The sequence below is a fragment of the Sturnira hondurensis genome, unplaced genomic scaffold (genome assembly GCF_014824575.4).
Source record: "Sturnira hondurensis isolate 20B ecotype Veracruz unplaced genomic scaffold, ASM1482457v3 Scaffold0004711, whole genome shotgun sequence".
Lineage (NCBI taxonomy): Eukaryota > Metazoa > Chordata > Mammalia > Chiroptera > Phyllostomidae > Sturnira > Sturnira hondurensis.
Window position 1 is genome coordinate 1,723,132 of NW_028077342.1, and position 26,465 is coordinate 1,749,596.

At 39.3% G+C, this 26,465-nt stretch overlaps 1 protein-coding gene across 1 annotated transcript in view; it reads left to right on the forward strand.

Annotated features, from left to right (window-relative positions):
• Positions 1 to 233: 233 nt before the first annotated feature.
• EDA2R (ectodysplasin A2 receptor) overlaps positions 234 to 26,465 on the forward strand; it is a 54,998-nt gene continuing 28,766 nt past the window's right edge. Inside the window, exons 1-2 of the mRNA XM_037045987.1 lie at positions 234 to 276; positions 16,411 to 16,507. Coding sequence (XP_036901882.1) covers positions 16,421 to 16,507 — 87 coding nt within the window. The 5' untranslated portion in view covers positions 234 to 276; positions 16,411 to 16,420. The remainder of the gene's footprint in view (positions 277 to 16,410; positions 16,508 to 26,465) is intronic.

Genomic DNA, 26,465 nt, shown 5'->3' on the forward strand with positions numbered 1-26,465 from the left:
GTAGCTCTTTGTCCTCCTCAATTTAGAGTCCTTTAAGTCATGTTTGCCTCTCTAAGTTTGTACTTTTTGTTGTGAATGTTTGTGCTCACACATGTTTTAAAGGAGAAAGAATGTAACTCATATGGTCAGCATTTGGTTTTGGCTGAATGTAAATGGCTCAGTTCAATTGGTTATTAATTGTATCTGTACAGTAACAACTGCTTTTAATATTCTTCTTTTTTCACCCCAGCACCTTTATCATTATCTGTTGTTCTGTACATTCAAATACAGAGCAAGGTAAGTAGGTGAAACTTCTTTAATTTTGCATGGCTTCCTTCATTCTCCTCTGCTGATATAGTAATCTTAATATTAGTAGAGTAGATGATACTATCACTATCATTTGACATTTTTGGGCCACTTTGGAAATGGAAAGAGAAGCCTGCTGTAAATTGTAATAACCATCTGTGGTTTCTTTTTTTAATTTTATACATTTAAGGTTTATTTAATTTTTGTTAAATCATTTTTATTGGTTTTCTATTACAGTTGTCCCAATTCTCTCCCTTTGCCCTCCTCTACCCATCCCACTCTCCCCTGCTCTCACATTCAATTCTCACACTGTTGTCCATGTCTGTGGGGCATTAATACATGTTCGTTGTCTACTGCCTTCCCCTTCTTTCCACCATTGTCCTCCTACCCCCTCCCCACTGGTCACAGTGATCCCACTGCTGGGATTATACCCTAAGAATCCTGAATCACCAATTCAAAAGAACCTATGCACCACTATACTCATACTGGCTCTATTTACAATAGCCAAGTGCTGGAAACAACTTAAGTGCCCATCAGTAAATGAGTGAATCAAAAAACTGGTACATTTGCAGAATGGAATACTATGCAGCACAAAGAAAGAAGGAATTCCTATGTTTGCAACAGCATGTACGGAACTGGAGAGTCCTGTGCTAAGTGAAATAAGGCAGTCTCTGAAAGCAAATACCATATGACCTCACCTGTAAAGAAGAATCCAATGAGCAAAATAAACTAGTAAACAAAATAGAAGCACAAACATGGAAACATGGATTAGACTTACAGTGGTAAGACGGAGGGGAAAGAGGAACAATAGTGGAAAGACATGGAAGGGACTAGACAAAGAACATGTATGAATGACCCACAGGCATGGATAACAGTGTGGGAACTGACTGTGGGAGTGGGGGTGTGTGTGTTGGAATGGACAGAGGAGGGCAAAGGGGGTAAATTGTGACATCCATGGTTTCTGAATTATTTCTATTCCACGAACATATAATATACTTGAATATTAAAAAACATTTTACTTTTATCACATGCCTACAAAGTAAAATTGAAGTAATGCATCCCTAATCCTGATGCCCATTCACCTCCCTGTACCAACAACTGACAGTGTTGCTTGCCCCCTTTTTTTAAAATCAAAGACATTCTCTTATATAACCACAATGCAAATGTGTCAAAATCAGGTAATTAATGTTGATAAAATACTTCTCCAACCCACAGACATTATTCAGATTTCACCCATTGTCTTACTTGTCCTCTGAAGTAGGAATATTTCAGGTCCAGGATCCAATCCAAGGTTACCTGTTACATTTTAGTTGTCATACCTCTTTAGCTTTCCTTCATCTGGATCAGTCTAAGCCTCTTTATTTTGTCCTCTCTACTTTGACATTTTGAAGAGAAGCGCCAGTTATTTTGTAGAACGTACCTCAATTTGGGTTTGTCAGATACTTCATTAGATTCAGGTTATGCGTAGATTGCAGGAATACTCCAGAGGTTATGTGACGTTCTTCTCATTGATCCTATCAGGTGTCAGGAGACTGACTTGTTCCCATATTGGTGATCTTATCTTTGATCACTAAATCAAGTTTTTCTAGTGTAAAATTACTATTTTCCCCTTTGTATTAAATAACTAACCTGTGGGGAGATTACTTGAAGTTATGTGAATATTGTGTTCCTTACAGTAATTGATGGCTCATGCCTGAATCAAATAATGATTGCCAAATAGTGATTTGTAAAGTCTATTATTCCTCCTGCATTTACCGTTGACATTTTACCATGTAGGTCCTTTCTTCTCCCATACTTATTTACTTCTGTCAATATGGATCTATGGATTCTGATTTTATTCAAGGGGTTATAATCCACTACTATCATTACTTATTTTGATGCTCAGATTGTCCTACATTTGACCAGTGGGAGTTCCTTCAGGCTGCCATCTTTGTCTGTCATTCTTTGAATACATTCTACTTCTGGCACAAGATGGTCTAGGCATACTCTCCCAGCCCCAGTCCTGAACTCAGCCATTTTGCTAAGCACCCCTGGATCTTTTTAGTGGGGAGTGTTGTTAGAATCCAACGTCTGGAAACTAGGTGTGCTCACTGCCACTGAACTGTTATCACTCATGTCCTTGCAGTGGGCAGATTGGAGAAAATAGCCATTTTATATTATCTTTGCCTCTCACCATTTTATATTTGTAGCTCCTTTCTCTTACCGCAAGAAGCCTGGCTCTCAAGAAAATCAATATATTTACTTCTTTGCTCAATTCTACAATATACATAAACTTTGTTTCAGAATTACTACACTCACACTGCTATTAACAATAAACCTGCCCTGGCTGGTGTAGCTCAGTGGATTGAGCGCAGGCCTGCAAACCAAAGGTCACAGTTCAATTCCCAGTCAGGCCACATGCCTGGGTTGCAGTCCAGTTCCCAGCAGGGGACGCACAAGAGGCAACCATACATTGATATTTCCTTCTCTCTTTCCCTTCCCCTCTAAAGATAAATTAATAAAATCTTTTTTTAAAAAAACAATAAACCTACTAAGCTGTTAAATCAAATTGAAGTTTTCTTTGTAGCTCTTTTGGTGCTCATATCTTCAAACTGAGAGGAGTGAAAGTACTGTAGCTAAAAGTTACTCAGATTCTTTCCCACTTTTTAAAATTATGGTTGCTATCCCCTTGGTGTATAGTTAAGTTTTTTTGTTTCTGTTTTTTTCCAACTTTTTAAAAAGATTTTATTTATTTATCTTTAGAGGGGAAGGGAAAGAGAGCGGGAGAGAAATTTCAATGTATGGTTGCCTCTTGTGGGTCCCCTGCTGGGAACTGGCCTGCAACCCAGGTATGTGCCCTGACTGGGAATTGAACCGTGATTCTCTGGTTCGCAGGCCTGTGCTCAATCCACTGAGCTACACTAGCCAGAGCTGTTTTTTTCCAACTTTGAAGTTAAAAAATCCTTTTTGATTTAACTTCTGACATTTTAATTATGATATGTCTTGGTGTGGGCCTCTTTGAGTTCATCTTGTTTGGGATACTCTGTACTTCCTGGACCTGGATGTCTGTTTCCTTCATCAGGTTGGGGAAGTTTTCAGCCATTACTTCTTTAAATAGGTTTTCTATCTCGTTCTTTGCCTCTTCTCCTTCTGAACTCTCTATGATTTGAGCATTGTTACTCCTATGTTGTTCCAGAGGTCCCTTAAATTATCCTCATTTTTAATTTTTTTTCTTTTTACTGTTTCAATTTGGTTTTTTATGCTACCTTGTCTTCCAAGTCACTGATTGGATCCTCTGCTTCATCTAATCTACTTCTGATTCCATCTAATGTTTTCTTTTTTAATATATTTTATTGATTATACCATTACAGTTGTTCTATTCCCCTCCCCTTCATTCCCCTCCACCCGCACACTCCCTCCCCTACCATTCCCCCCCTTAGTTTATAACCACGTGTCTCAAGTTCTTTAGATTCTATATTTCCCCCACTATTCTCACCCTCCCCCCTATCTATTTTCTACCTACCATCTATGCTATTTTCTGTGCCTTCTCCCCCCTCCTCCTCCTCCCACCCCCCTGTTGCTAACCCTCCATGTGTTCTTCATTTCTATGGTTCCACTCCTGATCTAGCTGTCCTCTTGGTTTGCTTTTGTTTTAGGTGTGGTTGTTAATAACTGTGTGTTTGCTGTCCTTTCACTGTTCATATTTTTCATCTTCTTTTTCTTATAAAAGTCCCTTTAGCATTTCATATAATAAGGGCTTGGTGATGATGAACTCCTTGAACTTGCCTTTATCTGAGAAGCACTTTATCTGTCCTTCCATTCTAAATGAAAGTTTTGCTGGATAGAGCAACCTTGGATGTAGGTCTTTGGATTTCATGACTTGGAATACTTCTTTCCAGCCCCTTCTTGCCTGTAAGGTCTCTTTTGAAAAATCCGCTGACAGTCTGATGGGAACTCTTTTGTAGGTGACTGTCCCCTTATCTCTTGCTGCTTCTAGGATTCTCTCCTTCATTTGAATCTTGGCTAATGTACTTATGATGTGCCTTGGTGTGTTCCTTCTTGGGTCCAACTTCTTTGGCACTCTCTGAGCTTCATGGATTTCCTGGAAGTCTATTTCCTTTGCCAGACTGGGAAAGTTCTCCTTTATTATTTGTTCAAATAAGTTTTCCACTTGTGACTGTTTCTTTCCCCCTTCTGGTACCCCTATAATTTGGATGTTGGAATGTTTAAAGATGTCCTGGAGGTTCCTAAGTCTCTCCTCATTTTTTTGAATTCTCATTTCTTCATTCCTTTCTGGTTGGATGTTTTGTTCTTCCTTCTGGTCCATTCCATTGATTTGGGTCCCAGTTTCCTTTCCATCGCTATTGGTTTCCTGGACATCTTCCTTCATTTCAATTAGTTTAGCCTTCATATGTTCTTCTCATTTGTGACTATAATCAACCAGTTCTGTGAGCATCCTGATAAACAGTGTCTTGAATTGTGCTTCTGAGAGGCTGGCAATTTCTCGGTCACTGAGAGCTATTGGCTCTGGGACTTTGAGTTCTTCTTGCGCCATCTTTTGGGCTGTTCGTGCCTGTTCTGTAGCAGGATCGGAGCCCTAAAGTGTTCAGTAGAGCAGGGCAACTAAGTCGCTGGGTTGTGACGTTGTATGTGGGGGTGGGGTCAAAGAGGAACACTGGTGTCTCATCTGCCGCCTGCTGCCACAGCCCCCACCGGCGCCACAGCCACCACCGTCCTCGGGCCCACGCGTTTCATTCCACAGCACGCGAGTGTGCCACCGCCGTCAGCCCTCGCCCCCTGGGACCTGCGTGGTCCATCTCACTGTGCGTGAATGTGCGACTGTGGTCAGTCTGCCCCACACCCCAACTGGTTCCGGGCTGCCTGCTCGCCTAGGTCGGGGGATCTGTCCTGTCCGACCCTTCTCCGCTGCTGGCTCCATCCCTCTTACCGTCCTCGTTGAACGGTTCGTAGTTGTCGGACTTCCGTATAATTCAATTTTATGGTCTTTGGGTGTGTCTTTGTTCTCCAAACCTTTGTTGTAGTCAAACTTGGTTGTGGGAGAAGGCACAGTGTTTCCACCTATGCTTCCATCTTGGCGGAAGTCTCCTAATGTTTTCTTTATTTCAGTTAGTGTTGTCTTCATTTCTGACTGGTTCTTTTTTAGTTTCTTATCTCCTGTTCTATGTTTCTTATCTTTTTGTTGCAATACCATTGAGATCATTGGGGATCCTTATAACCAGTGTTTTCGACTATTATCTGATAGATTCCTTGTCTCTGTTTAACTCAGTTCTTCTTCTGTGGTTTTGTCCTGGTGTTTCATTTGGAACATATTTTTCTGTGTGCTCATTTTGGCTGTCTCTTTGTTGGTTTTTATGAATTAGGCAAAACAGCAACCTCTCCCATTCTGGAAGAAGTGACCTTGTGTAGGAGTTACTCCTTTGTAGACTACATGTGTTAGGTGTCTTTGGCAGGCCATCTGAAATGTGCATGGGCCACAGGGAGTGGCGGGACGGAGGTGGATCTAAGTCTTACCAGGACCTAGAGCTGCAGGTAGAATGAGCTCAGGTTTCAGGTAATCCCAAGGGTAAGCCACACCAGAACCTGGAACCAAAGCTAGAGCAGGTGCAAGCTATAGGGATTCCTAGAGGTAAGCTGCTGGGGCTGTAGCTGACACTGGGTTTTATCTGCAGGAAGTCCTGGAGACAAGTCATACCAAGGTGGAAGCTGTAGCTAGGCCAGTGTGAGTTGGGGGATGTCCCAGGAGAAATCACATGGCTAGAAGCTAGAGCTGGAGCAGGCTACAGAGAGACCTGTTTCTGTGTGGTCTCTGTCCCTTTATTGTGCAGAAGCTATTAAGTCAGCCCTTAGTTCTTCAGGGGGAATTGCTCTGTCCGTAAGTGTAAATTTGATGTGTTTCTGGGAGGAGCTGAGTTCAGAGTCTTCTTATGCTACCATCTTTGACAACAAGCCAAGCAGTGGAGAAATGTGCTCCCAATATTGACCTCCCCACTGAAACACATGTTTAAATAGACACTTGCTTTGGGAGACTCAGATGGGCCTCACCCTTTAATTCTTAAAAGGTTGTCCTATATTATCCTATTTAAGCTCTGTTCTTCTTTCATAGGTTACCCTTCTTGGTTGCTGCTGCCTATTCTTTCTCTTCTAACTTCAAATATGGACGTCCCTCAATGTTTTGTTTGCTTTTGGCATTTTTCTCTGCTCTAGGCCAGCGATTTTGAAGTGGTATGCCACAGGACTTTTTAAAACATACCATACCTGTTTAGTCAGGAGCACTGACCTTTATTCCCCTAGATTATCAAATAAAAAAAATTAGTATAGCCAACACAACAGTAGCTGTCTGGTGTGAATGAATCAAAATCATACCTATTTTACTTTTCTAGAATTGGCAAAAAAAAATTTTGGTATGCCACAGAATTTTAATAACTAGTTTATGCGTATCATGAGATGAAAATGTTTAAAATTGCTGCTCTAGGCCAGTGGTTCTCAATTTCCCAGAAGTTTTAGTTTATTTGGTCTTAAGATATAGGTATTATTTTAAGGTTCCCCAGAGGATTCTGATGTACACCTATGACATAGACTTTTCATGCATTTGATTTGTCTTTAGCCCTGACCTATGTTCTATGTATTTTAATTGCCTGCTGGGCACCAGCACTGACATGCTGCAATTCTACATACTCAAAATAATTTGAGAAACTGAGCATGTTGTCTTTTCTTTTAATAAGCAACTTCTCTTTCATGCTCTTCATAGCCCTGAGGTTCTCCTGGTTTTCCAAGCAAAAAAAAACCTCTCAGAATCTTCTCTGATTCATGTCCTCCTTGGCTCTCATATCCATAGAATTGCAAGGTCCTATTGCCTTTCTTTGTAAGATCTGTATCTCTCATCATCCATTCCTTTTTATTCCTATTGCTACCACCTTTGTCCTGGCTTTTATCTCTTAAGGCTTGGGCAGCTACTCTGCATAGGCATTATTTAAAGCATACTCAGATTAATGTTCAGAAAATTCATTTTTCCTTCTTTTTACTTTTTTATTTATTAACATTTTAATTACTTTATTGTTGTTCAATTACAGTTGTTTGCATTTTTCCCCACCATTCCCCCACACCCCAGCCAAACCCACCTCCCTCCCTATTTTTTTAACATTTTTTGTTGTTCAAGAACAGTTTTCTTCCTTTCCCCCCACCCTCCCCCAACATAAAATGTTACTAATGAAAATGTTTTAATTTAATATTTTATTTATTTATTTTTAGAGAGAGAAAGAAATGGGGGAAGAGAGGGAAAAAACCATCAATGTCAGAGAAACATCAGTCAGCTGCCCCTCATAAGTGTACCAACCAGGGATAGGACTGGCAACCCAGGCATGTTCCCTGACTGGGAATTGAACCAGCAGCCTTTCATTTTTGTCGGACGACACCCATCCAACTGAGCCACATTTGATGTAGACACTAGCCCTCAGTGTCTGTGGCATTGTGGATAAGATACAAGACAAATTCACATGGACTACTGAGTCCTGTGGAGGAAGAGGGATGGCATAGCTGCTTTCTCAAGGGGAGAATGCCTTGGAGCATCTTGGCCACTCTCTTAAGAGGAGAGCACCCCGACCCTTGCCTTGACAGGCTTTTATTTTATACAGCCTTGACAGGCTTCTAATAGTATACATCAAAGAAAGTTTTCATTCATTATATTTAGGTTTGCTTTAGGTAATTACTTTTTACAGATAGCAACAGAAAGAATGATACTGATTACTTCTTACAGAGTAACAATGGAAAAATGCTGCAAATGCAAGGGAACGATAAGAGTAATTGGTCTGGTTACACTTTAGTTCTTGGGAGAATTAGCACAGACTTAAGGAAGTTACTTTAAAGATATGCAGTAAGCATTTCCTGCCTCAACTCAGGATGAGAGAGTTTTAGCAAGAGCAAGTCACAAAGCAGCCTAGGTATAATGCAGGTCTGGTTTCCCACGGGAGAACTGATCTGTGGGTTTGGCTCCTGCATGCCACAATGCACCTATTGGGCTTTTCAGTAGGGCTGAGCTACAATTGTCATTGCCAGGCAGATTGGTCCCCTACACACCCTGGTCAGGATGAAAAATTAAATATCAATGACAGGCTAGCAGTACCTCATTCCCTACTTTAGGGTTCACTACTACCTGAGAAATTACATTAAACTCATTGATCTTTTAAAAAAGTTTTTATTTATTTACTTCTTAGAGAGAGGTGGAGGGAGGGACACAGAGAAGGAAAGAAACATCAGTATATGAGAGATACATAGATTGGTTATCTCTTTCATGCCCTGAATTGGGCATCCTGGCCTGCAACCCAGGCATGTGCCGTGAATGGGAATCAAATCTGTGACTTTTTGGTTCCCAGGCTGGCCCCCAATCCACTGAGCCACACCAGCCAAGGCTAAACTCATGGATCTTAAATTACCTGTGAATTCTGGTTTTGTTTATTACTAGTTAAATAAATTTAGAGGAATCTTTTTCTCTTCAAATTTGTTTTTTTCCAATATCTATTAAGTGGTACTAATAATCTCTGACTTACTTTTAGGGTTATTCTAAGTATCCATTGGGCTAACTGATGTGAAACCCTTTAAAATGTGAAACCTTTCACTCAAGCAGAAGATTGTTACCATTATTTTGTATATTTTTTACCATCTACTCAACCAATGAATATTTATTTAGTGTCTATTATGAGGCAGGCACTCTTCTAAGCAGGGAAGATAAAGTAGTGAACATTACATAATAGTTGGGAGAGGAACCAACAATAAATAAATAAATATGATATATTATGTCACAATGTCATAAGTACTATTGAGAAAAATAAAATAGGAATGGGAGATAGGAAACATGGAAGAAAGTTGCAATTTTTTTCTATTTTATTTTTATGGTTTATTCTATTATAGTTATCCCAATTTTTTGCCCTTTTGCCCCCCTCCACCTAGCTTACTCCCTCCTCCCACAATTAATCCCTTCTCTGGTATCCATGTTCATGAATCATTCACACATGTTCTTTGACTAGTTCCTTCCTCTTCCTTCCACCATTCTTCCTTCCCTCCTCCCCTCCTGCAGCTATCAATCTGTTCCATATCTCTGGTACTATTTTTCTCATTAGTTTATTTTGTTCACTAGATTCCACTTTTAAATGAGATTATATGGTATATGTCTTTTGCCAACTGGCTTATTTCACTCAGCATAATACTCTCCAGTTCCACCCAGGCTGTCGCAAAAGGCAGGAATTCCTTCCTTGTTTCTGCTGTGTGGTATTTCATTATGTAAATGTACCACAGTTTTTGAATCCACTCATCTACTGATGGGCACTTAGGCTGTAGTTACAGCTTTAAAAGACTGATTAGAGAAGCCTCACTAAGACAATGGTATAATAACAAATACTAAAGAAGATGAGAGAGATAGCCATATGGATATCTGGAGAAAAAACATACCTGACTGAGGGAACAGTAGATGTGAAGGCTGAAAGTGGGAGCATTTCTGGTTAAGTTTGAAGAATAGCAAAAAGGTCAACATGGTTGGAGTTAGAAAAAGTAGAAGAAAAATACTATATCATGGGATCAAATGGTAATGGGTTAAGAGGAGATAAGAAAATCATATAAGGCCTCATTGGCCAGTATAAGATCTTTAGTTTTATTGAGTGAGGTGGAGAACCATCAATGGATTTTGAGGTTGGAAATGATATGATCTAACATGTTTTCAAAGAACCACTCCATCCTTAGCACCTTTATCACCCATTCTTTCTAGAAAAAAATGGAGGGGCCCCAGGTTACTTCCTTACCAAGTTCCTTCTGAATGTGGGGAAACAGAAAAGCCTTTTTCTGATTGTGTGGGGACTTTTCCTGCACATTCCCCTGACCACCACGGATGAAAGTAAACAAGACAGAGATATGATGTGATCTGCTTGGGGAGGAGGGGTGGCCAGTTTCTCAGGGGAGACAAAGGCCAGCAGCGAGGAGAAAAGGCCTTGAGCCCCTTGCTCCAGGGCCTTTCATTGGGTTCTAATACACAGGAATACAGGGTGGCAAGGATCAAACAGTAGATAACATTTCAAAGAAATCTGAGGGCTTAGTATGAGTCAGAGTCTGTCAGGAACAGAGTTTTAGGGTTTCCTGCTCAAACCCTTAACATATGAATGAAAGCACTCTTAGCAGAGCAGATTTCACAGGTTTATCAGCAAGTCTTTGTGATGCCAGATTTTTCCCCAGGACACCTCTATCAAGGCAAGGAGCTGCACCTCTCCCCATCAGGTATTCAGGCTTAAGGGGATTAGAGCCAGGAAGCGGTTCTCCCAGAGAACATGGGGACTTGGGCTTTGTCAAAGCTAGGGGTGAGAGTCCATTGCTCTTTGTTGCAGCCTCCCGAGTCCTTCCATGAAGGCCTCTCATGTGATAGAGTCTGGCTTAGGTTGCCTCCTGCTGTGAGGGGTCTTACCAGTCATTGACTTCCGACCAAGCTTTGGGGTCAGAGAGAGGAAGGGTCAGGGAGAGGAAACTGAGGCAGCGTTTGCTACCAGAGACAAGCTTTGTCTCCTGCGGCTCACATTCCAGTGGTAGTCGCTCACTCATCCTTAAGCCACAAGGGGTAGAGAGTTATAAGTCCTGAAACCAGGCAGAGTGGTCCACAACATGATTGTACCTTATATTCAGACAAAATAAACAGAGCCAAAAAGAGCCCTCAAAACGGTGATTTTAAAAGTTGGGTGCACATGAGAATAACCTGAATTTTAAGATTCCAAAGTTTCAGGTTACACCTCTAATTACATCAGAATATTGGTAATAGGTCCCCAAAATCAGTATTTTTGAGGGTCTCAATGTGCAGCCTATACTGAGAATTACTAGTCAGGAAAATTGGCCAAACCCTCATGGTACAAATGGGAACCTTGAGTCCACCACTGCAGAGGAACATGCTTCTAATAGCAGAATTGGGCCTGGGGCCACTCACCATACTGAAGAATGAAAAATTTACAAATACTGGGACATGGAGAAGGTAATGTTGTTTAATAGTTTGGAAGCAGGTTATGGGCAAGAGAAATCTAGGATAGGAATCTCCCTGAGGTAGGCCAGGGAAGGGAAAAATGAGAGAACAAGCACCAAATGACACAGCATCATTTGGACTATAGGCCAAACATCTATAAATAATGAGGGTGCTATACAGACAGAAGCTTGATTATGAAATAAAGTAGCATTTTCAATGTCAAGCTGAGCAACTGCTTTGATTTGTGCCAGTCCTGTATATGTAGGAAATTGAGTAGGCTCACAGGAGAGGAATGGGCAGGGCATGGGCCGGCCACTGTCTTTTTCACCCTGTTTAATCCGACACCTCCTGCACTGCCCAGGCAAAGCAAATATCTTCCCAAAGGCCCAAATTCTTAATTTAGCCCTGTCATCCTGTCCTGTCTACCCATTCTAGATAGAGAGAGCATGTTTCACCCCACTGGCATGTGCAAATTGAGAACAGCAGCAGCCGTAATGCAGCCAGAGGCAGCTGCACGACCAGCAGCCTAAGTACCTTACATCCAGCAGAAACTTGGCCAACATTGATTATTCAGGGCAGAGTGAGCTAATGTAGGGATTATTATTAAGGTCAGCCTCATTGCTTCTTCTCTTCCCAGTCTACTTGCATTCTTATTCTTCTAGGTTATATATTTTTGGGGCCAATCAGGACAGGTGGATGGGCAGGCAGAGCTGCCACATGACAGAGATAAATGAAATGAGCAGACACTAGTAATTTTGCCATTTGTCACCCTCTTTGGTTAAACCCAATGAGAATACCCAAATAGCACTTACTAGCATCCATGTTGTAGCATGTATCAAAACCTCATTCCTTTTTTCTGGTTGAATAGTATTTCACTCTATGAAAAGACCATATTTTGTTTATCCATTTATTAGTTGATGGATATTTGGGTTGTTTCTACTTTTTGGTTATTATGAGTAATGCTGCAAGGAATATTCATGTACACTTTTTTCAATATTTATTTAGTAGAGATATTAGTAAATTGAATTTTTGTATTTAATTATTGTTCAAGTACAGTTTTCTGTCTTTTACTCCCATCCCAGCCCACCCCCCAGGTGCTCCCCCACCTCTTTCCCATTTCCACCCTTCTTAGTTGTTGTCCATGTGTCCTTTATACTTGTTCCTGTGAATCCTTTCCCTTTTCCCCTAAAATTCCCTCCCCTCTCCCCTCTGGTCCCTGTCAGCCTGTTCTCTGTTTCAGTGTCTTTGGTTATATTTTGCTTGCTTGTTTGTTTTGTTGTTTAGGTTCCTGTTAAAGGTGAGATCATATGGTATTTGTCTTTCAACACCTGGCTTATTTCACTTTTTGTGTGGATATATATTTTCAGTTCTTTCGGGTATACACTTAAATGTGGAATTGCTGGGTCACATGGTAACATTTTCAGGAACTACAAAACCATTTTCCAAGGTGTAAACCACTTTACATTCTCACCAGCAATATACCCCAATTTCTCCACATGCCTGTTAACACTTAATCACCCCTTCTTTTTATTATAGCCATTCTAGTGAGTGTGAAGTGGGATTTTATTGTGATTTTGATTTGCATTCCCCTAATCATTAGTAAACTAATGCTATTGAGCATTGTTTCATGTGTATTGGCTAATTTTATATCTTCTTGGAGTAATGTATATTCACTTTGGCCATTTTTAATTGGGTTATGTGTACTTCTTATTGTTGAGTTATAAAATTTCTCTATCTATTCTATATGTTTGTTATCAGATGTCTATGACATACAGTTTTTTCTCCCATTGTGTTAGTTGTCTTTTTATTTTTTGATAGTATCTTTTGAAATGCAAAAGTTTTAAATTTTGATTAAGTATAATTTATCTATTTTTTCTTTTATTGGTTGTGCTTTTTTGGTATCTTTTTAAAAAGCACTACTTAATCCAAGGTCATAAAGATTTACACCTACATTTTCTTATAAGAAAAAATCTAAAATGTATGAAGATTTATATTTTCTTATAAGAAAATTCATAGGAAGTTTAACATGTAGGGCTTTGTTCCATTTGAAGTTAATTTTGTGTACAGTGTGACATAAAGGTCCAATTTGATTCTTTTTTTTAATGTGGATAGCCAAGTTATCACAATATCTTTTTTTTGAAAAGCCTATTCTTCCTCCATTATATTATCTTAGTACACTTTTTGAAAATCAATTGAACATAGCATAGCAACTTTATTTATAATGGCCATAAGTTGAAAATAGCCCAATGGTCACCAACAAAAAAAATGTATAAATATATTTTGGAATATTCATACAATAGGCTACCTAACAATGGTAAATAACAAATGTTGCTACACACACACAATAGATAAATCTCACAGATGTTACACTGAGCAAAGAAAGTCAGAAACAAAATGTGCTCTTATATATCTAATGTACATGAAGTATAAGGACAGGTAAAACTAATGGTGATAGAAGCCAGAATAGAAATTACTTAGGAGAATGTGATGGCATTGATTGGGAAGGGGCATAAGAGATATTTCTGAGGCAATGGAAAGGTTTTTATATCTTTATCTGGATAGTGTTTATATGAGTATAAACATATGTAAAAATTTTATGTCTGTGTATATTACAGACTTATCCAGCAGTTTGGAGGATTCAGCCACATCTCTGTGACACTACAGATGATTACCTAGCTCAGAGTAACTCTGATTTTCTTAATTTACTTATTATCTTAACATAAAAGGCAGTAATCTGCCAAATCACACTTCTGACCACAGGGAATAATTTGGCATGAGTTCCAAGACTGTCCCTGAATAATGACATTTAACCATTATTAGACAATTTTACCCCATATACCCAGGTTTCTTGAGAACATCCAGAGTCTATGTGATTTTTGTTCTCTTTAATAAAGGTAATTATTAACTTATAATGACAGACAATTTAATTTGTTTGCTTTATATCAACTTTTTGACCAAAAAAAGAGGGGAAAAAAGCCCTCTGTTCATTTCCTGGGTCATAATACAGGGATTTGGCAATAAGCCTACCTTGTTTAGATATAGGTCTCAAAGCTAGGGTTAAAGGGAATGTGTTAAGATTCATGCCACATGATGTTTATTAGACGAATGAGGCTCTGGAAACCAAAATAGGGTGCCTCAGACGCCCAAAGGCCAGAAGCAGCTGCTATGGAGACTTCAGATGCCTACATCAGAAGCTTATCTTAAGGGCAGGGCTGCACTTTGGCTTCTGTCAGTGTTTTTCTGTTTTGTTGGGGTTTTTTTGTGGGCAAGAAAAGGATACAGGGGAGTTGTTCAGGCCAGTATGCTGGACCTGTGCCCATGACACTTAATTCCCTTGTCATGAGGGCTGTGAGACCACTGACGGTTTTATTCCTTAATAAGAAGTGTGGTTAGAGAGGGGAACATGCCTACTAAGGCTAACACTGTAGGCCAATAATCAGAACAACACAGGAGGAAGCATCTTCGGCTTGTGAAAAAATGGGTTGTGTAGCCCATTTTCTTCTGAATAAAGAATGAAAAAGAAAGGCCCTATTGATGGTGGGAAAAGGTGCAAGCTTGCCAGACAGGGTGACTCACTCCATTGCCATTGGGGAGTTTTGAGGGGAGGAGTGATGGCCTCTCAAGGTCTACATGCACCCTATCCTATCTCCTGACTGGAAGTACACACTTAGGACATTCATACTTTGAGAAGCCACCTGAGGTTCACCTTGGTATGAGGTTAAAGAGTGAGCAAAGAGAATCTTGCCCCAACTTTCTCTTTGAGGAGCATATATTCTTTGTATCAATTACTTGAGTCTCCCTCATTAAAATTCATCTTTGTAGAGAACTCTCTCTGCATACCTAATTCAGTCTTATTTTGCATAGTTTTTCACAGCCTTCAGAATGGTTTGATGGGGTATAGGTCATTTAATTCTCCCAAGAGCTATATAAGTTAGGCAAGAAACATATTGTCTCCTTTTTTTCACATTAATTGAAGCCAGAAAAGATTAAGTAACTCATGCAAGGTTATAACTTGAAAGAAGAGCTATATAAGTTGACCAAACATTCCATGTTGCCAAATACTGTCCCACTTTTAGCACTGAAATTCCCATGTCCTTGGGTAGCCTTTTATTCCTGAACAAACCTGAGTGATTGGTCACACCTATAGCCAGGATTAGAACCCATATCTCCCAACTCTCAGACCAATACTAGTGCTACATCCCCATGCCATCTATATTCCAAGAACTTATCTGAGTAGTGATTCCCCATCTTTACACCTTGGTGCACCAGGACATTTATTCATGTTGGGTCTTTTTCCCCTTCTATTCTGCCTAGGACAGAAGCAATAGCAGTTAGGTGCCCTCAAAGGCACTTCACACAATTTTCATGAAAGAATCATGCTTCAGCTTTATCAGCCACAAATGAAAGATGATATTCCTATGTTGCTTAGTTCACATGGGTGTTGCATGGAACAAATAATATTGGATGCGAAAGTGCTTTCTAAACTCTTTTTTTAAAAGATTTTATTTATTTATATATCTTTAGAGGGGAAGGAGAGAGGGAGAGAAACATCAATGTATGGTTGCCTTTTGTGCGTCCCCTGCTGGTAGTTAGCCTGCAAGGAACCGGCCTGCAACCCAGGCATGTGCCCTGGCTGGGAATCGAACTGCGATCGTCTGGTTCACAGGCCCGCGCTCAATCCACTGAGCTATGCCAGCCAGGGCCTCTAAACTCTTAATAGTCACGTGAGAGATTGTGGTTATTTTCTGCGCCCCTCCTCCAGGTAGAAGCCAGCTTCTTGTTTTATCATTCTCTTTCCAGTCAACCAAGTGATGTAGCCACCAACTATGCGAACTTTGGCCAAGTATTTGGCCTCTCTGCTTTAATTTCTTCATATTCAAACTAAGGATAATAATCATCCCTTCTATGGTTGTTTTAATGATTTAATTAATTATTACACATAAAACACTGTACAAGGTTGCTGGCACATGGTCAGGACTATATAAGCATTAGCTGTCTTCAGTTGTCTTCCCCAATATTTCTACCTTAGAGAGAGACAAGATTAAGAGGACACATAAATCAAGTGACATGGAAGCAACTACTTATCTTGCAGTCTCTTTCCACTAGTTCCCTAGGTTTTTTTTTGTGTTCTGTACCCACAGTCCTCCCATCATGGATTGCCAAGAAAATGAGTACTGGGACCAATGGGGACGATGTGTCACTTGCCAACTGTGTGGGCCTGGACAAGAGCTATCCAAGGTAAGTCCCCATGGCCAGAACACTTTTTCTGTTATGTCTTGGAAACCATTTGGCAATTGAGAGTGTCCAAGATTAGGATAGCCCCACCTGTGGCTAATACAGTTCAAAGGGCAAAATATGGAATCCAAGGATTATGAAAATAGCAGTCACAGCTCCAACAATAAGTTGCCCTGGCAAGGGTCAGAGGAGTGTTCTGTGAGATAATGGAGTACCTCAAGAGGATATGTGAAATACAGAGGCCTAGGAAGACTATTTGGCATTAGGAAAATCTGTCAATAAAGCAGGGCCCATCCACTTGAGGTTCAGGAGCCAAATATCAGGTCTTGGGAATAGGAGAGAACTAAGACTGAGGAAGTTGTTCAAAGGAGGATTAAGGAATAGGGAACTAGGGATGGTCTAGAATCTCAATTGGTAGAAAGGGTAGAACAAAATGACCAGCAAGTCGGGCGCCTTTTGCTGAGCCCTAGTTTGGAAAGATACAGCTGCTTTTTTTTTTTGGCCTCAGGCCTCCGTTGGTTCCAGAACCTGGGGGTGATGTTAAATTTAGGCTGCAGTTGGGCCCAAAAATGTAGAAGTAGACAGCTAACAGATGTTTTCTTCACACATATCTTTTTTTTAAACTTTTTAAAAAGATTTTTATTTATTTATCTTTAGAGGGGAAGGGAAGGAGAGAGGGAGAGAAATATCAATGTATGGTTGCCTCTCATGCGTCCACTGCCGGGAACCGGGAACTGGCCTGCAACCCAGGCATGTGCCCTAACTGGGAATCGAACTGCAGTCATGTGGTTCACAGGCCCATGCTCAATCCACTGAGCTACACCAGCCAGGGCCACACATATCTTTTTATATATTTTATTGAATTTGTCAGGGTTACATTGGTTAATGAAATTATATAGTCATCAAGTCTACAATTATATAAGAGATCATCTGTACAAGGCATGGACAAAGTATGTTTACAGTTGTTCAAATGGAAAATGATACGCTAATTAATAAATAATAATATCAGAATAAGCATTGTGTTTTACATACAACTGTAGACCTACTTTTCTCCCACCCTGTATATTGTATTGTGTGTTCACCACCCAAATTCTGGTCTCTTTTTGTCATCATTTATTACCCCTTTACCCTCTTCTACCTGCCCCCCTTTCTCTCTCGTGATCACCATACTGATGTCTTTCACGCTCACATCTTATTTTCTGCCATCATTCAAAATTCAGCCATCACTTATTGAACACCTCCAAAGTGGCACATATTATTGTAGGCATAGTACATATGGTAAAACAGATTCAAACCTTTGCCCTGATGGACCTTGCCCTTTATTTAGTGAAACAAACAACAAATAAGACACATATATAAATAAATAATTTAGATATGGAGGTATGATGCGAATTAAATTAGGATGATCTGATACAGAGTGATTCGATGGCTACTTTAGATATAGTAGCAGGGAAAGGCATCTCTAAAGGCATCTCCAACATCCCTTCTAGGGAAAGGATACAGCTAATGCAGATGTCCAAGGTGAGAATGAACTAGGCATGTTGAAGGAAGAGGAAGAAGATTAGTGCAGCTGATGAGTGAGAGGTTAGTGAGAGGGAGAGTGGTACACAATGAGATCACAGAGAGAGGTGTGGGCCAAACCATGTATAGTGTTAAAACTATTATTAGACTTTTACATTTTTTTTCTCTTTTTTAAAAAGAAATATTTGTGTCATCATTTGGACCCTTGCATTTTTATTAGAATGCTTTACAGATATGCACAGCATATCAATTATTTTTGGAGGAAATGTTCTGTATTTATTTATTTATTTATTTTTAATTTATTTAATTATTTTTCAAGTACAGTTTTCTGTTTATTACTCCCATCCCATCCCACCTCCCTGTGCTCCCCCTTCCCTCCCACTTCCACCCTTCTTAGTTGTTATCCATGTATCCTTTATATTTGTTCCTCTAAATCCCTCCCCTATTTCCCCTGAAATTCCCTCCCCTCTCCCCTCTGGTCGCTGTCCCCCTGTTCTCTATTTCAGTGTCTTTGGTTATATTTTGCACTTTTTTAAGTGTGCAAGGAATGCCTTAAAAGGTTCGGGGTAGGAGAGTGATATAATTTGGACATAATCCTCTGGTTGAAGGAAAATAAAACTATTATTTAGTCCACCTCTTTCTACCTATTTGTTTCACCTATGAAGAGACTGAAGCTTAGGGATGTCAACAGATTCAAGCCCTAACTCTAATTTTAACCCTTTACACATAACATTCTGTACCACAGTGGGGTGCTGACATGGTTGAAAAGGGATCCCAGGACCAAGGAAACATCATCAGAGGTTAGGTCATGCTGGACATTAGGATGGACCTGATGAAATCTTTTTTTTTCTTTTTGCTTTAACTTTATAATTTTAAAATGTATTTAAAGCTTTCCACTTAAGATCAGAAACAAGACAAGGGTGTCTGCTTTCACTACTCTTATTCAACATAGTACTGGAAGTTCTAGCCACAGTGATAAGACAAGAAAACAAAATAAAATGCATTCAAATTGGAAATGAGGGAGTAAAACTGTCGTTTTTTGCAGATGAAATGATAGTATACATAGAAAACCTTATAATCTCCACCAAAAAACTACTTCATCTATGTTTTTCAATTATTGTTTACACTCAATATTATCTTGTATTACTTTCAGATACACAGCATAGTAGCCAGACAATCATGTACTTTACAAACTATTCCCACTGATATTTTCAGTACCACCTGGCAACATACATAATTATTATAATATTATTTTTAAGATTTATTTATTTATTTTTAGAGAGAGGGGAAAGGGGGAGAAAGAGAGGGAGAGACACATCAATATGTGGTTGCTTCTTGTGTTCCCCCTACTGGGGACCTTGCCCACAACCCAGGCATGTGCTCTACTTAAGAATCAAACTGGCAACCCCTTGGTTTCCAGGCCCACACTCAATTCACTGAGCCATACCGGTCAGGCTGTTATTATAATATTATTATTCACTATAATCCCTATACTGTATTTTACATTCCCATGACTATTCTAAAACACCAATCTGTACTTTTCAATCCCTTCACACTTTTCACCTATTCCCCCAATTCCCCCTGCGCTGGCAATCATTCTTGCTCTCTGCATCTATAGATGCATCTTATTCTGTTTTGGTTTATTTATATACTTCTTTAAATTCCACATACATAAGTGAAATCATATGGTATTTGTTTTTTTCTTTTACTGACTTATTTCATGTAGCATACTACCTTTTAGTTTCATTCATGCTATTACAAATGGTCAGATTTCATTATTTTTATGGCTAATATACAATTGTATATATGTACCACCACTTTTTTTATCCACTTGTCTATGGATGGGCACTTGGGTTGCTTCCATATCTTGGCTATTGGAAATAAAGCTACAGTGAATATGGAGTTGCATACATTCTTTCAAATTAGCATTTTGGGTTTCTTTAGTTATATACCTGGAAGTGTAATCACTGGATCATAAGGCAGCTCCCTTGTGAATTTTTTGATGAACCTCCACACTGTTTTCCATAGTGTCTGCAAAAACCTGCATTCCCACCAACAATGTACAAGGGTTCCCTTTTCTTCACATCCTCCCCAACACTTGTAGTTTGTTGACTTATTGAGAATAGCTAGTCAGACAGATGTGAAGTGATACTTTCTTGTGGTTTTAATTTGCATTTCTCTGATGATTAATGATGTTGAGCATCTTTTCATGTGTCAATTGGCCATTTTTATGTTCTCATTGGAGAAATGCATATTCAGGTATTTTGCCCATTTTTAATTGGGTTTTGTTGTTGTTGTTGTTGACTTGTATAAGTTCTTTATAAATTTGGGATATTAAACTTTTACCAGATATATCACTGGCAAATATGTTCTCCCATACATTGGGTTGTCTTTTCATTTTGTTGATGGTTTCTTTCACCATGCAAAATCTTTTTAGTTTGATGTAATCCCATTTGTGTAGTTTTTTTATCTTTGCCAAGGAGATATATCAAAATAATATTTCTATAAGAAATGTTCAATATGTTACTTCCCAAAATAATTTACTGAAATAAAAAAACATTATTTCAATGTTTTATTCTGGGAGTTTTATGGTTTTGAGTCTTACATTTAGGTCTTTAATTCACTTTGAGCTTATTCTTTTATATGATGTATAAAAGTGATTTGGATTCTTATTTTTGCATGTATCTGCTCTATTTTTCAAACACCAATTATTGAATACACTGTCATTACCCCATTGTATGTTCTTGCCTCCATTGTCAAAGGTCAATTGATCATATAGGCAAGGGATTCTTTCAGGGCTGTATATATCTTGTTCCATTTAATTACATCTCAGTTTTTATGCCAATGTCATGTTGTTTTGGTTACTGTAGCCTTGTAATATAGTTTGACATAGAGGGAGAAGAAGGGAGAGAAAAATTGATGTGTGATATATCCAACATAGTTATTTTTCAAAATTGCTGTGTCTATTAGAGGTCTTTTGTGGTTCCATATAATTTTTTTTTATACTTAGCCTATTTTTTTCAGTGTCTTTCATGCACCTGTGTTTTCATTTCTTTTTTTAAAATATATTTTATTGGTTATACCATTACAGTTGTTCTATTCCCCCCTTCATTCCCCTCCACCCTGCACACCCCTCCCCCACCATTCCCCCCTTTAGTTTATGACCACGTGTCTCAAGTTCTTTAGATTCTATATTTCCCACACTATTCTTACCCTCTCCCCTGTCTATTTTCTACCTACTGTCTATGCTACTTATTTTCTGTACCTTCTCCCCCTTCTCCTCCTCCCACTCCCCTGTTGCTAACCCTCCATGTGTTCTTCATTTCTATGGTTCTGCTCCTGATCTAGCTGTCCTCTTGGTTTGCTTTTGTTTTAGGTGTGGTTGTAGATAACTGTGAGTTTTCTGTCCTTTCACTATACATATTTTTTATCTTCTTTTCCTTAGGTAAGTCCCTTTAACATTTCATATAATAAGGTCTTGGTGATGATGAACTCCTTGAATTTGATCTTATCTGAGAAGCACTTTATCTGCCCTTCCATTCTAAATGAAAGCTTTGCTGGATAAAGCAATTTTGGCTGTAGGTCCTTGCCTTTCATGACTTGGAATACTTCTTTCCAGCCCCTTCTTGCCTGGAAGGTCTCTTTTGAGAAATCCACTGACAGTCTGATGGGTACTCCTTTGTAGGTGACTGTCCCCTTATCTCTTGCTGCTTCTAGGATTCTCTCCTTCATTTTCATCTTGGCAATTGTCATTATGATGTGCCTTGGTGTGTTCCTTCTTGGATCCAACTTCTTTGGGACTCTCTGAGCTTCCTGGATTTCCTGGAAGTCTATTTCCTTTGCCAGACTGGGGAAGTTCTTTATTATTTGTTCAAATAAGTTTTCCACTTGTGGCTGTTTCTTTTCTCCTTCTGGTACCCCTATACTTCAGATGTTGGAACGTTTAAAGATGTCCTGGAGGTTCCTAAGCCTCTCCTTATTTTTTTGAATTCTTGTTTCTTCATTCTTTTCTGGTTGGATGTTTTGTTCTTCCTTCTAGTCCATTCCATTGATTTGAGTCCCAGTTTCCTTTCCATCGCTATTGGTTTCCTGTGCATTTCCCTTCATTTCAATTAGTTTAGCCTTCATATGTTCTTCTCATTTGTGACTATAATCAACCAGTTCTGTGAGCATTTGATCACCAGTATTTTGAACTGTTATCTGAGAGGTTCACTATTTCTTTTTCACTTAGAATTATTCGCTCTGGGACTTTGAGTTCTTCTTTAGCCATATTTTGGACTGTTCATGCCTGTTATGTATGAGGAGCGGAGCCCTAGGTGTTCACCAGGGCAGGGTAACTCAGTGGCTTGGTTGTGATCCTGTATGTGGGGACAGGGTCAAAGGAAAGCAATGGTGGTTCCCTCTGCCACCTCCCGCTGCTGGGGCCATGCGGTCTGTCCCACTGCATGCAAACGTGCGACCATGGTCAGCCCACCGCCTTGTGCACTCACTGGGTTTGCTGCTGGAACCTGCGCGGTCCATCTCACTGTTCACTCCTCTGCTGTTTTATCTGTACTCGAATGTGTGACTACGGTTAGCCTGCCCCGCACCCTCACTGGGTCCACACTGCTACCCTCGCTGCCTGCGCACCTGGGTTGGGGGATCTTTCCTGCGCAACCCTGCTCCGCTACTGGCTCCACCCCTCTTACCGTCCCAGTTGAATGGTTTGTTGTTGTTGGACTTCCATATAGTTCAATTTTCTGTTCTTTGGCTGCATCTTTGTTTACTAAACCTTTGTTGTATTCAAACTTTGTTGTGGGAGAAGGCACAGTGTTTCCACCTACGCCTCCATCTTGGTGGAAGTCCTCTCCATATAAGTTTTTGGATTATTTGTTCTAGTTCTGCAATATGTACTATTTGTATTTTGACAAGAATTGCCTTAAATCTATAGCTTGTTTTGGGTCCTTTGGATACTTTAATGATGTTAATTTGTCTACTCATGAGCATGTTATATATTTCCACTTATTGGTATCATTTTCAATTTCTTCAGTGTCTTACAATTTCTCAAGTACAGGTCTTTTTAAAAAGATTTTATTTATTTATTTTCAAAGAGAGAGGAAGATAGGGAAAAAGAGGGAGAAAAACATTGATGTGCAAAGATAAATACTAATCAATTGCCTATTGCACATCCCCAACTGAGGAACTGTCCTGCAACCCAGGCATGTGTCTCAAAGGGAATCAAACCAGCAGCCTTTTGCTTTGTAAATCAGCACTCAATGCACTGAGCCAAACCAGCCAGGGCTCAAGTACAGGTTTTTTAACATCTTTGGTTAAATTTATTCCTAGGCATTTTATTTTATTTTATTTATCTTGTGGTTTTTGTTTTTTTTTTCGTAGAGAGAAAGGAAGGGAGAGAGAGAGAAATTGATGCAAGAGAGAAACATTAATTGGTTACCTTCCCATTCACACCTGGACCAAGGATCTTACATGCCTGGACTGGGACCAAACCCACAATCCAGGTATGTGACCTGACTGGGAATGGAACCCACAACCTTTTGGCTATGAGACAATGCTACAATCAGCTGAGCCACACCAGCCAGGGCTTAATTGTACTTTCTTTGATGCAATTGTAAATGGGATGGTTTTTTTATTTTGCCTTTCTGATAGTTCATTTTTTAGTATGAAATGCAACTATTTGTTTATTTTCTGCTTTGTTTCCAGTGTCTTAGGAGATATATTGGCAAAAATACTTGTACATTCAATATTTGAGATATTACTCTTATTCTTCTAGAAAATCCTAGAAGTAAAATCCTTTTCTTCTAGGATTTTTATGGTTTTGTGATTTACATTTAAGTCTTTTATTCATTTTGAGTTTATTCTTGTGTATGATGTAAGTTGGTGGTCTAGTTTCATTTCTTTGCATGCACTAGTCCAGTTTCCCAACACCATTTATTGAAGAGACAGTCTTTGCTCCATTGTATGGTCTTGCCACGTTTGTCAAATATCAATTGCTCATATAGACATGGCTTTATTCCTGGGCTCTCTGTTCTATACCATTTTATCTGTACATCTGTTCTTGTGCCAGTACCAGGTTCTTTTTATTACAGTAGCCTTATACAAGGTCTGTCTGGAAGGTTTCTAGCCATGCAATATGAAAAATTGAGACATTTATTGAAAAAAGATAAAAGATAGAAGAAACTTTGTACATAGGACAATGATGCCTCAATCTCCTTCAAGATAGGCATCTTGGGACCTCACACAATTCTTTCCCAATCACCATCAGCTGTCCTGTTGTATTTTCCTGAATCTCATCAATAGTCTGAAATCTCTTCCTTTCAAAGGTGATTTTAATCTTGGGAAAAGCAGAATTTGCTAGGTGCCAAAACTGGACTGCAGGGGGCAGAAATGTGATGCGAGAGTGGGCACACTGTCATGATGAAACTGCAATGACCAGTTGCCCATAGCTACAGCCCTTTGAATCAGCTGAATAGTTTCCACAGAGGAATGATCAAGCTTAAAGCAAAAATTTGATGCAGATTCATTGCTCTACTTGCTCAGTCATTTTGTTTGAGACAGCCACAGAGTTCACATGCTCACTCAATGGCACCTAATGCCCTCCCTGACTAGTAGTACAGTGAATTTGTCAGTGTTCATGCATGTGCATTCCAGTCTACTCTTCTTGGCTGCCAGGTTACATTGATATCATGCAAACCATTCTCATTATATATTAATAATGGCTGGACATTTTCTGGACGTATCTGGTAATGTAGTTTAACATCAGAAGTTGTGATACCTTCAGCTTTGTTCTTCTTTTGTAAGATTGCTGAGGCTCTTCACATCTTTTTTGGTTCTGCATACATTTTTGGAATATTTGTTCTTTGGTATTTTAATAAGAATTGTATTGAATGTATAGATTGCTTTGAGTGGAATAGCCATTTTAAGGATTTTCATTCTTCCAATCCATTAACATAGTATATGCTTCCACTTATTTGTATCTTACTCAATTTCTTTCTTCAGTGGCCCATGGTTTTCAGAGTACAGGTCTTTTACTTCCTTGGTTAAATTAATTCCTAGGGACTTTATTTTTGGTTGCAATAATAAATGAAATTGTTTTCTTAGTTTCTCCTACTGATAGCTTATTTATTACTGGTGTATAAAAATGCCATCAATTTCTGGGTATTAAATATATATCCTGCTATTCTGCCAAATTCATTTATTAGGACTGGTAATTTTTTGGTGGAGTTTTTTAAGGCCTTCTATGTACAATATCATGTCATCTTTGAATAATGACAGCTTTACCTACTCCTTTCCAATTTGGATGCCTTTTATTTCTTCTTCTCTGACCCCTGTGGCTAGGACTTCCAAAACTAAAATAGGACTACATCAAATTAAGTTTCTCTGCCCTGACTGGTGTGGCTCAGTGGGTTTTCCTGCAAACCAAAGTGTCACAATTTTGATTCCTTGTCAGGGCACATGCCTGGGTTATGAGCCAGGTCCCTGGTTGGGGGTGTGCAAGAGGCAACCAACTGATGTTTCTCTTGCACATCAATGTTTCTCTCCCTCTTTCTCCCTCCCTTCCCCTCTCTCTAGAAATAAATAAAGAAAATCTTTTAAAAAGCATCTCTACAGCAACACAAATAAGGAACTCACTGTATGGAAGAACATTTTACCAATGATACATCTGACAAGAGTTTAATCTCCAAAGTATACAAAGAAATAATACAACTCAATGTTGTGAATACAAACAACCTAATTAAGAAATGGGCAGCCCTGGCTGGCATAGCTCAGTGGATTGAGTGTGGACCTGCAAATCACATGATCGCACTTTGATTCCCAGTCAGGGCACATGCCTGGGTTGCAGGCCAGTTCCCAGCAGGGGACTCACGAGAGGCAACCATACATTGATATTTCTCTCCTTCTTTCCTTCCCTCTAAAGATAAATAAATTTTAAAAATCTTAAAAAAAAGAAATGGGCAAAACACCTGAATCAACACTTCTCCAAAGAGGACATACAGACGGTTCATAGACATATGAAAAGATGCTCAACATCAGTAATCATCAGAGAAATGCAAATTAAAACCACATCAAGATATCACCTCTCACCTCTCAGAATGACTACTATCAATAAATCAACAAACAACAGGTGTTGGCAAGGTTGTGGAGAAAAGGGAACCCTAATGCACTGTTGCTGGGCATACAGTCTACTGCAGCCACTGTGGAAAACAATATGGAATATCCTTAAAAAATTAAAAATAGAACTCCCTTTTAACCCAGTAATTCCACTTCTGGGAGTATACCTCAAGGATCCTGAAACACCGATACAGAAAAATACATGCATCCCTATGTTTATCACAGCACTATTTACAATAGTCAAGCTTTGCAAACAGCATAAGTGCCCATCAAAGGATGAGTGGATTAAAAAGCTGTGATACATTTACAAAATGGAATATTATGCAACAGT